The sequence below is a fragment of the Lissotriton helveticus genome, chromosome 3_1, assembly GCF_964261635.1.
Source record: "Lissotriton helveticus chromosome 3_1, aLisHel1.1, whole genome shotgun sequence".
Lineage (NCBI taxonomy): Eukaryota > Metazoa > Chordata > Amphibia > Caudata > Salamandridae > Lissotriton > Lissotriton helveticus.
Genome location: NC_136061.1, coordinates 549,087,157 through 549,103,363, shown reverse-complemented (window position 1 = coordinate 549,103,363; position 16,207 = coordinate 549,087,157). Strand labels below are relative to the sequence as shown.

Genomic DNA, 16,207 nt, shown 5'->3' with positions numbered 1-16,207 from the left:
TGCCTGCCTCCTGTTGCTGCAGCTCGGACGTATAGAGGTGATCGGGCTCCCACGAGGCAAGGCAAATAGATGGTTAGGTCGGACTAGTTGGGGAGAGGCAGCACTCGGAAGTGGCCCCTCAACCTCTCAGCTACCTCGTCTGACTCGTGGCCAGAACACTACTCTCTGTGCTCTGGCAGCAGGACCCCCGGTTCGGCGGGAGAGTCAGCGAGAGACAGCGAGAGTCAGAGTCAGCCGGGGATTCAGCAAGGGAGAGAAACGGTCAGAGCTGTGGTAATTTTGGCATCCACCACTGAGTGTGACTCCTTTAAGGTGGCCACCAAGTGTATTTGCATTCAGGAAATAGTTGGGGGGGTTGCCGGGAACTAGACGGGGACCGTGTAGTGACCAAGACTCCTTTAAGGTGGCCACCAGGAGTATTTACATTCAGGAAATAGTGGGGGGTGCCGGGAACTAGACGGGGACCGTGTAGTGACTGCGCAACCCTAATGATGCCGACAAGCATACAGCCCTGGTGGCACCTAAAGAATGCCACGTTTCCCTCCTAGAGCATCTGTGCTGTTACAATTTCACTGCCCACACAGCGCGTATACACTCCAGCACACCTCTAATTAGAGAGTTAGACTCTGGCTAACGCCCTACCTTACGTTCACATATTCTGATACAACAAGGGAACCCAAAAAAGTCGACCAGGGACCTTGGGAATCAATAAATAAATAAATTATTTTGAACAACAGTGGTCCCCAGAAAGAGAGATAGGAAACCAAGTAATGAATATAGACTCAATCGTTGCTATATTGAGTGGACTTGTCCAGCCGGAAAGAGGTCTTATATTTACTTGTAAGCAATAGAGACAATAGAACACAGCTATACATAAAATGGGACACAAGCCTGTGCCCTACTTAGCCAGTAGAATACAGAACAGGGGAGAAAACGAACAACAGGGGACTCAGGCAAAGCTTTTTTGTTTGTTTCACATAGGAAATACGCAGTGTCATGATAACAAATCGCTAGAAACACCTTTACAGCGAAACGTTTTTGGCGTATGAGGTGTATTAAAGTGTCGCCGGCGTTTCGATCCGTTGAATGATTGGGTGGATCATCATCAGGACATTGAATTCATGCCTGTTAGATAGAGCCTGACCTACAGGGAAGGCAGGTCAGGCCTCTGGAGAACCAAAGAACCTCCGCCTGTATTGCTGAGCCTCGGGAAGTCTGAGGGATGACAGGAGCAGCTGACGAGTCACCTGTGTTGCAGAGCCTGAAGATGCAGGGGAGTGACTGCTTCACTCTGAGGGAGATTTTATCAGATGTCCTTGATACCCATGGGTCTTTTGGAGAACCTGAGTGAAGCACAGACATACAAAAAAGAATTGAAGAACAACGAGACCAGGAGCAGCAAGAGTCTTCCTTGATGCAGTCTCATTTCCAGTCAAAGTCCAACGAAGTCCAAGTGTCCAGACGGTCGAAGAATGTCTTGGTTTAAGAGATGAATCTTGTTCCACAACAAATCTGAGGTTGCAATGCGCTGGAAAGCACACCCACCCCATCCCAATACACTAAATCTTGTCTGGGAGGTGATCACCTTCCCCTGCTAGAGCTCAACTCAGCAGCAGGAGGGCAGAACAGTGTCTGTGGTCTGCAGCAGCACAAGCTTGCTGGCAGACCTTGAAAGGCTGTAACAGGGGCTACAGGGGGCTCCCCTAACGGGCACCCCAGTAGATGGGATCATACCTCGAACAACAGAATCAGTGTTGGGATATGATTCCAACATGTTCGATACCATACATGACCAGGTTTGGCGCAGCCAACAAATAATTAGACATCTTGTACTGACTGATGTACACTATATGTCTTAAAATGGCTGACAGCACTTACTACGGGCTTTGTAGGGTGCCCTGCTCCTGCAGGGGCACCCTAACATTTATAACTAAGCACCCTGCCTTCAGGATTGAAGGGCCTACTACAGGGGTGACTTATAGGTTTTAAATGTAGGAACCTCATATACAAGGAAACTTATATATGTAGTGAGAGGTGCAGGCACCACCCCACGCAGGCTGCAATAGCAGGCCTGTAGTGTGAGTTGAAGTGGCATCCCACAGGTGGCATAATATATGCTTCAGCCCATGGGAGCCCCCTGTTGTACTTATTCCCTGTGTTCCTTAGAACCATGTATTAGGGACTTAGAAGGGTACACCAATAGCCAATTGTGGAGGTGCAAAACTACTTAGCAAAGCCATTTTGGGAGAGAGAGCACATGCTCGCGTCCCGGTTAGCAGGATCCCAGCAAATTACAGTCAAATATCACTGACAGCAAGAAAATGGAGATCCTCACATTTGAAAACTGGGCCCAGCGTCATTCCACTGCCTTTAGGCCCAAGGTACCAAGACTGTCACCAGTCCCTTGGATAGAAGTGAGGATCCTAAGAGTGATAATGTATTCATACCATCGGCTCCAACCGAAAGTATGGTCACCATCACTCTGGGACTTTCCGTCCAGACTATGTCAACAGATTGTACACTGGGCCCGCTTAACTCGACTATACAGCCTCCCCTAAATCCTGAAGGCATCAATGACACAAAATCTACAGCTGTGTAATCATATCACCCCTGCTCTTCAAATTCATCACTATTTGCCAGAAACAAGGCTTATTTCATTCAGGGCTCCTTTAATCAACCACCAAGAAAATCAAGGCATTGATTTCAAAATTAAAGCTTCAAAGACATTGTGCAAGAAGGACCTCCAAATAAGGAAGACCAGGCTTTCATTCTGAAAAAAATAAAGTACTTCTTTTGAGAGATCACCAAGGTCTGAAACCTTTTTCCAGGAAAAATAATGATTGTCCACCACCACCGTGAGTTTGGAAGAACTTTAAAGTCCCTGCTGTTCCCAAAACATCTGACCTATCATTCAGGTTCATCCACAATATTACTCTTCATCCATATAGACAATAGGAAGATTGTATATTTCTACAAAGATATCTTCCTCACACCCCTATGCCTCACTTCATGCCTAAGAGAAGATGCAAATGTGCAGCAATAGCACTGGAGCATGCTTCCTATGCTCACACACAACATTTAATGCTTCCCACCTTTACAATACCATACATTGTCAGTCTCAATAATATAGAACAGACTTCGTGTCTGGCCACTGGGTCAAGCGCTTCCAGTAGCAACAGTGATATAAAGTGCTGGACATTGCATTTAAAACTGTGGAGAGATGCCATGTATTCTAAAGAGGGAAAAGGCCACTATATGCACAAATATCAAAGGCAACCAATAGAAAAATACTGACAAGGAGAATCAAAACAATGTAAGTTTTTTCTCAAAGTAAGAGAATAAATTGATAAAGCAATTTTTTTTAAAAAAATTACCAGGAAAACATAAAAATGCAGATTAGTAAATATTTTAGAAAACATTCTTACATCCAAGCAAATGTAGCTACATCACTAAAAATAAGCAAGGACCCAGGTTTACAAGTGATATTGGGCACTAGTGTTATACAGAGAGACTTATTAATAACAGTTACAAGTCAATGTTAGGTACAGATGTAATTCTGCCAGTTGACTAAACTTATTGATTTTTGATTAAACAGGGTAAACAATTATCTTTCAACAATGTTTATTTACTTTATCACTTACAAAGAAGCCGCTAGGTGTTGCCTTGGGAAGCTGGTGCAATGAGCAGTGGTGGCCGCTGTAGCTCTGGTAGAATAAGCGCAGCGGCCCACTGGAGGCTCCTTTTTCGTCAAAGCATAGCAGATTTTTATAAAAAGGACAACCCATCTAGAGATGGTATGCTTTTGAATGGCCCGACCCTTCTTGGCACCCACATAGCCAACAAAGAGTTGATCGTCCACCCGGTAATTTTTGGTGCGATCAAGATAGAAAGATAGTGCATGCTTGGGGTCCAGACAGTGGAATCTCTACTCCTCCTTTGAATGGTGCGGAGATGGGAAAAAGGTAGCCCTTAAGAGTGCCAAGGGCAGAGCCCTGCTGGGCAAAAGAAAGTATGTACAATAGGATATCAGAAAGGGGATCCACAGTCTATGCTGTGCACTATGCCACAGGCGTATACCGTCTTAGTGTAGGGATGCCTGGCTGCCATGATAATGCTACAGACTTCGGGAGGAAGATCAAAAGCTGCCAATGTCGCTGCTTAATCTCCAAGCAAGGAGGTGGAGGCTGGACAGGTTCGGGTGAAGAACCCTCCCCTGCTGCTGCGACAGAAGATCCTCCCGAAGAGGCAGTTTGAGTGGAGGATCGATGGACATGCTCAGGAGCTCCGGATACCAGACTCTTCATGCCCAGTCCAAAGCCACATGGGCCCGGCTGCGCTTGATCTTCAGCACTCTGGGCAGAAGTGGTACATGAGGTAAGGCATACAGGAGGCCGCAGTTCCACTCGAGATGAAAAGCATCGCCGAGCGAGTGCAGCCTTGGAAATTCCAATGTGCAGAATTGCTGACACTGCAAGTTATCTTCAGTGGCGAACAGATCTAACCAAGGCTCTCCCCCACCACAAAGAGACCTTGCACCACCTCTGAGTAAAGACACCATTCGGGACCCACCATGTACCGGGGGCGGAGTTTGTCTGCCCTGGCGTTCAGAGAACCTGCCAGATGTTAAACCACCGGGGTCATGCCCTGATGTTCCAGCCATGTCCAGAGACAAAGAGCTTCTTGACATAGAATCCACGACCCCCCCGCCCTGTTGCAGTACGACATGCCAGTGGTGTTGTTGTCTGTGAACACCTGAACCACTTTACAGAGGGAAGGAATGCCTTCAGTGCCAGCAGAATCAACCGGAACTCCAGTAGGTTGATATGGAGCTCCAACTCTGCAGGAGACCAGATGCCTCTGATCTCTGCCTCTCCAAGATGGCCGCCCCATCCCAGGAGTGACGCATCGGTCACTACTGCAAGGTCTGGTTGGGGAAGGGAGAGGGATCTGCCTCTGACCCAAGCTTGGTTTGTTAACCACCAAGGCAGCTGTTGTGTAGTCCCTTCCGAGATCTGGAAGTAGTCAGAAAGATTGCCCTGATGCTGCACCCACTGGAACTTCAGGTCCCACTGCAGAGACCGCATATGCCATCTAGCATAATCCACCAACAGGATGCAGGAGGCCATGAGGCCCAGCAGCCTCAGGGTCATTCTCACCAAAATCCGGGATAGAGGCTGAAGCATTGGTATCGTAGCCTGAATATCCCGGACTCGCTGCTTGGGAGGATAGGCCCGAAACTGCACTGTGTCCAGAACCGCCCGATGAAAGGGAGTAACTGAGAGGGAGTCAGGTGTGATTTTGACACTTCGATCGTGAACCCCAGCAAATGCAGGAGGTCCGCCGTAGTCTGGATTTAGGAGACGCCAGCCAGTCGACAAGATGGGGGATGGCTGGAATCCCTAATCTGCGCAGATGAGCTGCGACCACCACCATCACTTTCGTGAACACCGGAGGGGCGCTGCTAAGGCCAAAGGGAAGCACAGTGAATTGAAAATCTTGTGGCCTACCGTGAACCGCAAGTAGTGTATGGGCTGGCAGGACGGGGATGTGAAAGTAGGCGTCTTGCAAGTCCAACACCACCATCAAGTCTCCAGGTTCGAGGGCAGACCTGAGCCAGGGTTAGTATTTTGAACTTCTCTTTCTGGAGGAAGCGGTTGAGGCCCTGAGGTCTAGAATAGGACGCAGGCCTTTGTCCTTCTTGGGCACCAGAAAGTAGCGGGAATAGCAACCATGACCTACATCTGGCAGAGGAACCCTCTCGATGGCTCCCTTGGCCAAGAGAGCCAAAACTTCCTGGTGGAGAAGTGCCACATGATCCTCCGACATGTGATGGAAAGATGGTGGCATGGAGGGAGGTGTAGTCTCGAAGGGGAGGGAGTAGCCCCTTCGAACTATTTGCAAAACCCACCTGTCCGACGTGATGGTTTGCCAGAGGGGGAGGGGATGGCAAATTCTGCCACCCACTGCTTCTGATGACCCTGGAAGTTCGGACTCGGAAGGTTTGGAGGTGGCTGCAGGGGTGGGGAGGGTGTACTGGCCTACCCGTTGGCCCCCAGACCCACGTTGCTGGGACTCACATCCGCGTCCACGCAGAGACTAGGTAGCCTGCGTGAACTGGTGGCTGGTCTGGGCTGGACATGTTGGGGTGACCCTTTCGTAGCCACGAAAGGGACGAAAGCAGACTGAGGTGGACGTGTTGTCGATGTGAGGCCCAAGGACTTGGCCGTAGCTCTACAATAGTTAAAGCGCTCCAGCACCAAGTCTGCCTTGTCAGCAAAAAGGCGACGGCCATCAAAGAGCATGTCCTATATGGTTGCCTGGACATCCCATAAAAGTCAGATGTCCTCAACCATGCGTAGCACCGAAGGGATACCGACATGGCAATCGTTCTGCCCAGTGAGTCGGTGGTATCCAGTCCACATCCAATCATGAATGTAGCTGTATCTCTCAAACCGCCACTGCTTGCGAGAGAACGGCCCGGGCCTCCTCCGGGACTAGGGCAGTACCTGCGCAACCGTATCCCAAATGATATGGCAGTATTGTCCCAAGAGGCATGCAGTATTCACTGACCGCAATGCCAAGCGGAGGAAGAGAACATACACTTCCGAAGATGATCCTGCCTCTTGGATTCCCAATCTGGGGGAGCAGAAGGGAATGCGCTCTTAGATGGAGAGGCTTGGACCACTAAGCTCTCTGGGGAAGGGTGTTGGCTGAGGAAAACTGGGTCGCCCAGAGCCGGGCGGTAACTCTGGCGATAGTCCATTCCACAGGAGCCCCTGTGCTGGGCTTGGACCAAGTGCCCAGAAGGACGTCAGTGAGGGCTTCATTGAACGGCAAAAGGGGCTCAGATGAAGTTGTCGCCAGTTGAAGCACCTTGGTCAGTAGATTAGTCCCGACTGCCCCCGAAGGGAACGGCAGGGCCAGGGCATTAGCTGCCCTTCTCAGTACCACAGCAAAGGATGCTCCCTCCTGCGTAGCCTGGGTAGGGGGAGCAAGCCTGCCAAGGTCAGGAGAAGTGTCCACTATCGTCACCAAGGTCCTCTCTGCAGTCCGGCTCGTCTAGCTGGTTTACCAAAAGGTTAGAAGACCCCTCCCAATCCTCATCACCACCTTCAGGGCGAAAGGGAACACCAGGGATGAACAGGGGAACAAAAGTACCCTTCAGCGTCAGATTCGACGTCGGATGACGTATATCTGGCTCCGTGTCTATCTCGAGGGTGAGGATGCGGACAGCGTCGGACGGGGGCGTCGTCGCCTGGATCTGCTCCGGGGAAGATCAAGTAAGATTGACCGGTGTCAGTCCAGATCTAAGCCTGGATCCACAGGGGTCCTCTGGGGCAAGAGCTGCAGGCATAGAAGGTTCAGGACCCCGACCGGCTCCACGGGGCCCGAAAGTGTGGCGGCGGAGTCGGTCTGCCCAAAGATCGAGTGGAGGGCTTCGTAAAATGCATGAAGCTGGGCAGGAGACTCCCTGCTCCCGGAAAGGGAGGGAGGTGCGGAGTCGTCCCAGAAGGAGGCACCGAAGACGGAGCCTTTGAGCGATGACGCTCCGGGTCCCGCGTTGCGTCAGCCAACCAACAGGGAGAAGGGGAAGAGCCTTCTTCTTGTGCTCTGACTTACCCGACGACCTGGATGACTGGAGTGCGGCATGGTGTGGGGGCTCTGTAACCAGTCTCGAGACCTTCCTCTCGAGCGAGACCAGGAACGACGCTGAGCCGACTGCTGACCCCCCAAGATCTTTCGGGACTGCTCCTGCAAAAGCTTGGGATTCTTGGCCCAACAGTCCACCAGAGGCACATGTGGTGCGGGTCCGTCACAGACATCAGTTTGTGAAAAGCCTCGCAAGGCTTGATGCCGGTTCATTGATGGGACAACCCTTGCGCACCAGGAGTCGAAGACTCAGAAAAAGAAGTCAACAAAAGTCGAAAAAAGCTTAGTTAAAAAGTGACTAAAGGGGTAGCTCTTTTCGATATGTGCTAGGCTCGTGCGTAAAAAGAAAGAACTGACATCAGCGCGCAAGGGCGGCGTCTATATAGACAACGCAACGTCATCCCAGCGAACAACGCCGACGACGGACACGGAGTCGACCGACGCCACCTACTGATGTGCAGGAGTACTGCTGATAAATAATTCTCCGGATCCAGTCTGACGCCTGGGGTAGTTCTATGGTAAGAAATCTATAACTAACCCTGTCTTTTAGATATAAGCCCCAAAAACTTCAAAATGGAAGAAAAAAAGAAAATATGTTTCTGCCTAAATATAGTAGTAATATGCATGGAATAAAAATTCTGAAATATAAAAATAGCCATAACAGGCAACTTTAATAGTACTGGCCAACAGATGTAGAAGCAGTTTTTAGTTTAAATGCACACCACGGGAAAATATGATTCTTATTTGCACAAAGAAAAAGTAATCTTGCCTGTGAATGATAACAACCTGAAGATATTGTTTATATACTCAAGGGGGACCTAAAAAAGAAAATATATTTTGCAAAGTAAGGCACACGCCCAACATCCCCACGACTGAAATGCCCTCCACTTTAGGCAGATGTGCATATGTGATCAGGCAAAATGGCATCACTCAAAGTGCAAGTCAGGCAATTGCTGAGGTGCGAGAGCACACCTCCGGAAGACAAAAGCCACCATAAAGAGGGAGGCTAGGTGGAAAGACACCATATGAAAAGGTCTTTGCAGAGCGGGGAGGATGGGTGGGCGTTAAGGAATCTGCGGCTAGTCTGTGCCTCTACCAGATATATTGTTACCGAAGGTAAGTAACTCTTCCATCTGATAGAGACATCTAGCCAAAGATTCCTTAACTTAGAATAGATACCAAAGCCATACCCCTTAGGAGGAGGGTTTGCGAAACAACCACCAGGTTCCAGGAGAACATATTAGTCAAGAGGCAGATGAAAAAATGGTGGAAACTGCAATGCCAGGACAACGGGCATCAGACCCATGACCCACCTTAAGGAGCATGAACAAGGAATGGTAAAGACACCAAACTCGACGAAGGACGGTGTGAGGCCTCTCTCGCCCAGACACAGACGAAAGGAAAACAGAACTAGAAGATACGTGCTACGTAAGAAACAATGTAGCGGGACCTTCAAAGAAGGATCTAGGCATTAGTTCCTATAACCCAAAAGGAACGAAGTACCAAGGGTCAAAACGACATGACAACAGTAGAGCATACCGCCTGAACACACAGTACAGTGGAAGTCACAAGAAGCAGTGGACAGTGGGAGACTGTCCGCCCAAGAACCGGAGCCGCAGCCTGAGGCCCGTGGTTGGAAGAAAAAACACCTTAATGTGTACTGCCTGGGGCATGTGAAAACAGTGGCAGGGCAGAGCCCAGAACCTAGTGCCAATAGAGACAGAGGAGCCACCATTTGAGCAAAAGCTCAGGAGGTAGGCATGCAGCCAAATGAATTAAATGGCACCACTGTGAATGGATAACCTGCAAGGCTATGAACACGCAGAGGACACTATCCCGAAGGAAAGAGTAAGCAAGAATGTCTGACACTAAGGCAAAAAAGACTTAGTATGCGAGCACCCCAGTGGCGTGTAGAATCCACAAGATACACACAAGAGGCAAGAATGTTGACACATGTACGTGGAGCGACTAAATCCTAAATAGGGGAGTAATGCAAGGGGCACCACGGCACCAGTGTGCTGAATAACAGTTAAGAATGCAGAAACCGTCATGGTGATGTATCTATCTATTTGTTACTTCACCTAGTTAAGAATGCAGAAAAAAAACACGTCCCCGAGGGGGAAGAATACCGGTCTCCCGTGAGACAGCGGAAACATAGACCATAAGACTTCCCATAAAGGATAGAAAGAAGGCACAGACAGAAGCCTGGCGCCAACAGCCTACACCGCCAAAGACCGACACGTCTGCCAAACTAGAGAACGTCGAGAAGTATACACACACAGTAATACCGCCTAAAGAAGCACCTGTGCCATAATAGGAGTAAGAACTCACACCCAGAAAAACAGATCCAGAGCCACTCCCTGAGAACTAGGAATATGCACAGGACAGGAAGAGACAAACCAGACCCCGTGTCCTGCAAGAAGCAAGGAACCGGAGACCGTGCCAGGGAAGACCTGCAGTAGCAATATGATTGCTAACAAATACCCCACATAGGGTAAGGCACAACCCTACAAAAGAAGGGTCCCTCTTGAGACAAATTCAAAGGCAGAGGCTCAAAAGAAAGGTAAACACAACTTAACCTGCTGTACCAGAATAAGTAAATAATGGGTAACAGAAAAGAGACACATATACGGGAGGTGCCAGACCGCCAAATCAGCATGGGCTTCAAAAAGAGTGACCCCATTAAATGGTATATCTTTAAGGCGCTCCTGAACATGCTCTGGGAAAACGCCACCATGCAACCACGCGTGGCGGTGTATGGCAACCGATCTGGCTATAGAATGACCCACCGTGTCCGTGGTGTCCATGGCAGACCGAACCGTAAAGTGCGCCATATCATGGTCATCACTGATTAGGCGTGCCAGATTGGCACGAGAGATCCCCGGCAAGGAGGCCAGGAGCCGGTTAACAGCGTCCCAAAGGGCTAAAGTAGCCCGAGCAAATACACACAACATGTTGAGGGGCCGGAGTCCCAAGCTGGCAGATGCAAACACATCGCGGCCATATGACTCCAACCACCAAGACTCCCGAGTGGGAGAATGCAACAGAACAGTAGTCACAGAGAGAGCTGCCTGAAGCACAAGTCCTCCAGCTCCAGGATGGAGGGTCAAACAGGCGGGGTCAGTGGGAGCTGGCCGATGTGCCACAGCACGATCCATGGGGTCCCCCAAGGAGGGCCGTGCCCACGTTCCGAGAAGGATGTCAAACAATGACTCCGCAAAAGCTAACAATGGTTCCATGTTTCCCGCGCCGTGGTGAAGAATATCCAGCAAAGTCTCCGAAGGACTAGAGACTGAGGGCGTCTTCATCATTAAAATGTCTTAGTCCTGCAAACAGCCCTGATGAACGTCCCACTAGCCTCCGTGGCCCTGCGAGGCGGTGAAAACAAGTCATCAGTAGGTGATGGACGCAATCTAAAATGGCCACTTAATAGAGGCTCAGCAGCAGGATGAGTAGGGCAATGTTCCACTGGCACCTGCTCTGGAGAGCAGTGAAAAGACTCAGGGGGTGGTGAACCCACCAGGACCATATCCTCCACCACTAAAGCTGGAGACGGTACCGGCGTCGAGGCGACGTCGAACCTGCGTCGGCGACCTCCGAAGAGGCCCCGACTGGCGGAGTGGAGCAAGCGTCGGCGACCTCCGAAAAGTTCGTCGGTGACCTCCAAAGAGGTCTCGACTGCGCGAGTTGAGCAGGCGTCTGCAACCTTCGAAAAGGCCTCGACCCCTCGAATCGAGACGGCGTCCTCCGAAGGCCTCGACTCCTGGAGTCGAGCCGGCATTTGTGACCTCCGAAGAGGTCCAGACTATCCGAGTCGAGCCAGCGTCGGCCTCCGAAAAGGCCACGACTGCTCAGAGTCAGACCGGCGTAGACTCAACATTCTCCGAGGTAGAAACCTGCGGGAGAGAGTACGCCGAAGCGGTGGCGTGCACCGCGCCGCAGCCACCTCCAGCGATGCCGCAGGCAGTCTCGGAAGGCTGTGCAACAGCGCTATGGAAGGGCTAGACATCGTGGGATGCCCCTCCGGGCCGTGTCCAGACGTTGTGGCAACTCTGGTGTCAGAGTCAGAGCACTCGATTGGAGCCGAGGGTAAACCCAACAGCGGTGTCCCAACCTGAGTCCCTACCCCACCCCCCAATGGGGCCCAGAGGCGCGCTACAGAGGGGGGCAAATGCTTACCTACGGCGACTCTTGTGTCAGAGCCAGGGCACTTGGTTGGAGCCAAGGGTAAACCCGCCAGCTGTGTCCCAACCGGAGTCCCTACCCATCCTGAGGGGACCGGAGGCGCACCAGGGAGGGGGGCATTGCTTACCTGAGGTAGGCGAATGATGGCGACGGTGCCGGAACCGGCCCCGCCGCATGGACGACTCTGCTGGAGAAGGAGACCTGTGTTGCGAGGGGTCCATTCGGGACATCCGGGCAGACGGCAGCGTCATGAGGCGTTCCCCCAGTGATTGCGTCTGCAGCTGGCAGCAAGCGTCGCACTCCACGGAGCCATGGTGCTCTCCCAAGCACCATATAAAGGGTCCATCGCCGGCATCTGTCGAGAGCAGGACCGGCATGGTTTAAAGCTCACAAGGGGCATCGACACACTGTTCCTGGACGCAAAAGGGCGTCTAAAAGGCCTGTAATAAACAACAGGTCCGGGGTATTTCTTTCCCGGATCCGCGTTCGGATGCAGAAAAGACGAAAACTGCCGGGAGGGGCTTATATAGCTCCATTGACGTCACTTCCGTGGACGACATCAGGACAGAGCTGGGCGACGCCGCCTCCTGGCGTGCAGAGGTATTGCTGGGGAAAAAACATTTTCTGGATCCAGTCTGACTCCTGGGGGGATATTCTAAGTTAAGGAATCTGCGGCTAGATGTCTCTATCAGATGTATAATTACAATACGAAAATCCACCCCTGACCCAATTAACCAGGCCACTCATTTCAATAAAGGGGAGGGAGCTTCATGGCCCCTCTCCCCAAGCCTTTTTAGGCCCTGGGGACCCCGTCCCAAGGGCCATTACTGAAAAGGGTTGGGTTGGCACGGCCCCCCCTCACCCCAAGCCTTGTTAGGCTCTGGTGACCCCATCCCCCAGGGCCACTCATTTAAAAAAAGCAGATCGCAGCATTTGTTTTGTCAATTTCTTTTAGTTTTTGGCCCCATTTGGTCAGGGTATCCCTGCCATGACCCCTATTAATATTTTTCTTTTTTTATTTCAGGACAAAGGACGAAGTCACTAAGTCGCCGAGTCGTGCAATGGCTGCCAGCAACACTTTTCTCATGTTGCTGGAAGCCAATGAGAGCACTTGCTATATATATATATATATATATATACATATATATATACATATATATATATATGTATATATATATATATATATATATATATATATATAGAGAGAGAGAGAGAGAGAGAGAGAGAGGAGAGAGGTGCATAATTAAATAATACAAACAAACACACACTTATGTATGCACATGTTTATGCTACACACACACACAATCTCAAAGCAACACCCTTTCAGGCTGAGGGTGCCGCATAACTTACACAAAAAAGGAAGTAGGGAACTGATGGAGAGGAAACCGTCACCAATATAACAGACACTAAAATTGCTCACCTCAAATGTTTGTTTTTCTATAAAAGTTTTTAAGCATAGGATTAGCATAGTACCATCCACATCAAGCTAGAAAAGTGACGAAAGCCTTTGTACCAGACTTTGTCACTTTTTTTCCTAGGGCACTGAGGAGTCGGATCCAATGATCTTGGAACTGAGTTGGTGGGCTGGAAGATGAGGCGAGTCCTCAGATTCTTCTTCTGCACTGAGCAGGTCTTCATTGCCAAAGATGCCCCGCGTCGCAGAGGATGAACAATACATTTTGTTGTGGGCCCTCGCCTATCTCTTCTCTGGAATGGATCACCTCGTTCCTCACCGGAAGAACCCAGAGAGTCCGCCTTCCACCATTCAAGTCAGAGGCCTCTGAAGTCATCTGCGGCGTACCACAAGGATCTTCACTCAGCCCCACCCTCTTCAACGTATACATGAGCCCCCTCGCGGTCATCGCACGCCAACACAACCTCAACATCATCTCCTACGCCGATGACACTCAACTGATCCTATCACTCACCAGAGACCCTAACACAGCCAAAACCAACCTGCATGAAGGAATGAAAGAAGTAGCCGAATGGATGAAGCACAGCCGTCTGAAACTGAACTCAGACAAAACAGAAGTCCTCATCCTAGGAACCTCACCCTCCGCCTGGGATGACTCTTGGTGGCCAGAGGCCCTTGGAAAAGCACCCACCCCGACGGACCACGCACGGAACCTGGGCGTCATCCTGGATTCCTCACTCTCGATGAACAGACAAGTCAACGCCGTTTCTTCATCTTGCTTCAACATTCTTCGCATGCTCAAAAAAACATTTCGCTGGATCCCCACCGAAACTAGAAAAACGGTCACCCACGCACTGGTCACGAGCCGACTGGACTACGGAAACACCCTCTACGCCGGTACCACCGCAAAACTCCAGAAAAAACTCCAACGCATCCAGAACGCTTCAGCCAGGCTCATATTAGACATCCCGCGTAAAGAACACATCTCTGGTCACCTGAAAAACCTCCACTGGTTCCCCGTCAATAAGAGGATTACTTTCCGCCTCCTAACCCACGCACACAAAGCACTCTACGAAATCGGACCCGAATGCCTCAACACACGACTGTCCTTCTACACCCCCTCCCGCCAACTACGATCCTCCAACCAAGCCCTTGCCACTGTTCCTCGCATCAACAAAACCACCATGGGAGGTAGATCCTTCTCCTACCTAGCAGCTAAAACCTGGAACTCACTTCCCACTCACCTTCGCCTTACTCAGAACCACCTAGCATTCAGAAAACAACTTAAAACGTGGATTTTCGACAAGTAATTCCCCACCCTTCTTCAAGCGCCTTGAGACCCTCTGGGTATGTAGCGCGCTATATAAATCTATTGACTTGACATGACTTGACTTCTCTGACAAAGGGTCTTTTTACTCCTGAAGTCTCAACAAAATAAAAGTAGAGGTGGATCTCATTGTACTCTGATGAGAGGCACAGGTTACATATATTGTGGTGGTCGACCCAAGGGTACTTTGAATGGCACGGAGGGTATCCTTTGAAAGGTGTCTGTTCCATTACCTTCTACGCATCCACATTTTCCATCATCGGTAATGAGATGCATTGTCCAGAAGGACAGGTGTGCCCTGAGGGGCCTGGTTATTTGATGATGGGCAGGAAAGACAATGGGCTCGGGTGCCACAATGGTCAGCGTTTAACACGTCAACACTGGGAACAATGATGCTACAGGTCGGAATTAGGTAGTAGAAAAAAACAATCAAACAAAGAGTCCGTATCCATGTGCATGCAAGACAAGAGGAGTAATTACCAAGACCTAGTGACTCAAAAGATTTCTTTGAAGAAAAACAAGTTGCAACAGTCCGTGCCCAACTATAAGGCAGGAGTATGCAAAGCAAGTGTAACCACATCCAAGCATGCTATGAACACTATGTTACTGTAAATTATGTTTTTGCTAAGTCGTTTTTGTAAAAAGATGCTTGGATAACAATATTATCACATGGACCGATGGATGAAATGGGCTGACCCAAGGCCTCTCGAAGTATAGATGTACATATTTTTCATTTAGACTTTCCTTTTAATTACAAAAGGCATATTGACAACAAAAACGACCTCTTGCCCAGACCGAAATTCACGTTCAGAAAATTTGCTATCAAATTAACAATATTTACCTTTGTTCCCAGATAGAAGATTTGACCGCCATAGCTGCAAATAGACTGATAACAGGCTTTTTCACCAACCAAAGCCTGGGGGAAAAAACAGACATTTTGTTATTTGGGCTCTTTAAAATTTCAGTTTAAATATCTACATTAAAGCATTAAAAGTTGAAAAGAACAACAAAGAAAACATGCCAATGCAATGTAAGTTATGGCTACTTGTGTTTTTCAATTTAATATTTGTTTTCCTACAGTTCATGTTGTATAATTTACACTTTGAAGGAAGGCATAGGCCAATGTCTGCCACTAGAGTAATATAAATGTGTTTTCTTCTTTGCATTTTGCATTGCATTCTCCTGCAAGATACTTCACACCACGCCTGGGCCTCTGCTGCTGAAATGTTACAAAAGAACGAGTTATCTTCAGAAACGCCTTTTCTGGTACAAACTCTAAATGCAGATTCCTCATCGTGTGAATTTCATCAAGAGCCATACTGAATCTGGAAACTTTAAAACAATTCCCTAACACAACGACAGGTGGCATAGTGCAGCAGCACGTCGGGTCAGTCCTTTCCGGATATGACGCTGGGGGCTCTATATATCAGTCACCTCTGCATGCTGATGTCAGTTTCCTTCTGATCTCCATCTGCCCTGTCGGAAGTGGATCCATTGAAACCAAATGGCGCACTGAGCACACGTTTTAAATTACCATCCTAATATTGGACTGTATGAGTCCATTTCACAGAATGGGGAGGAGGGAGAGTCAGTGAGGAATCTGCACCAAGAGACAGTCTCTACCAGAAAAG

General features: G+C 49.5%; 1 protein-coding gene across 1 annotated transcript in view; it reads right to left on the bottom strand.

Moving 5' to 3' along the window:
- VPS8 (VPS8 subunit of CORVET complex) overlaps positions 1-16,207 on the bottom strand; it is a 2,052,516-nt gene that overhangs the window by 1,603,491 nt on the left and 432,818 nt on the right. The window contains exon 15 of the mRNA XM_078680452.1: positions 15,418-15,492. Coding sequence (XP_078536578.1) covers positions 15,418-15,492 — 75 coding nt within the window. The remainder of the gene's footprint in view (positions 1-15,417; positions 15,493-16,207) is intronic.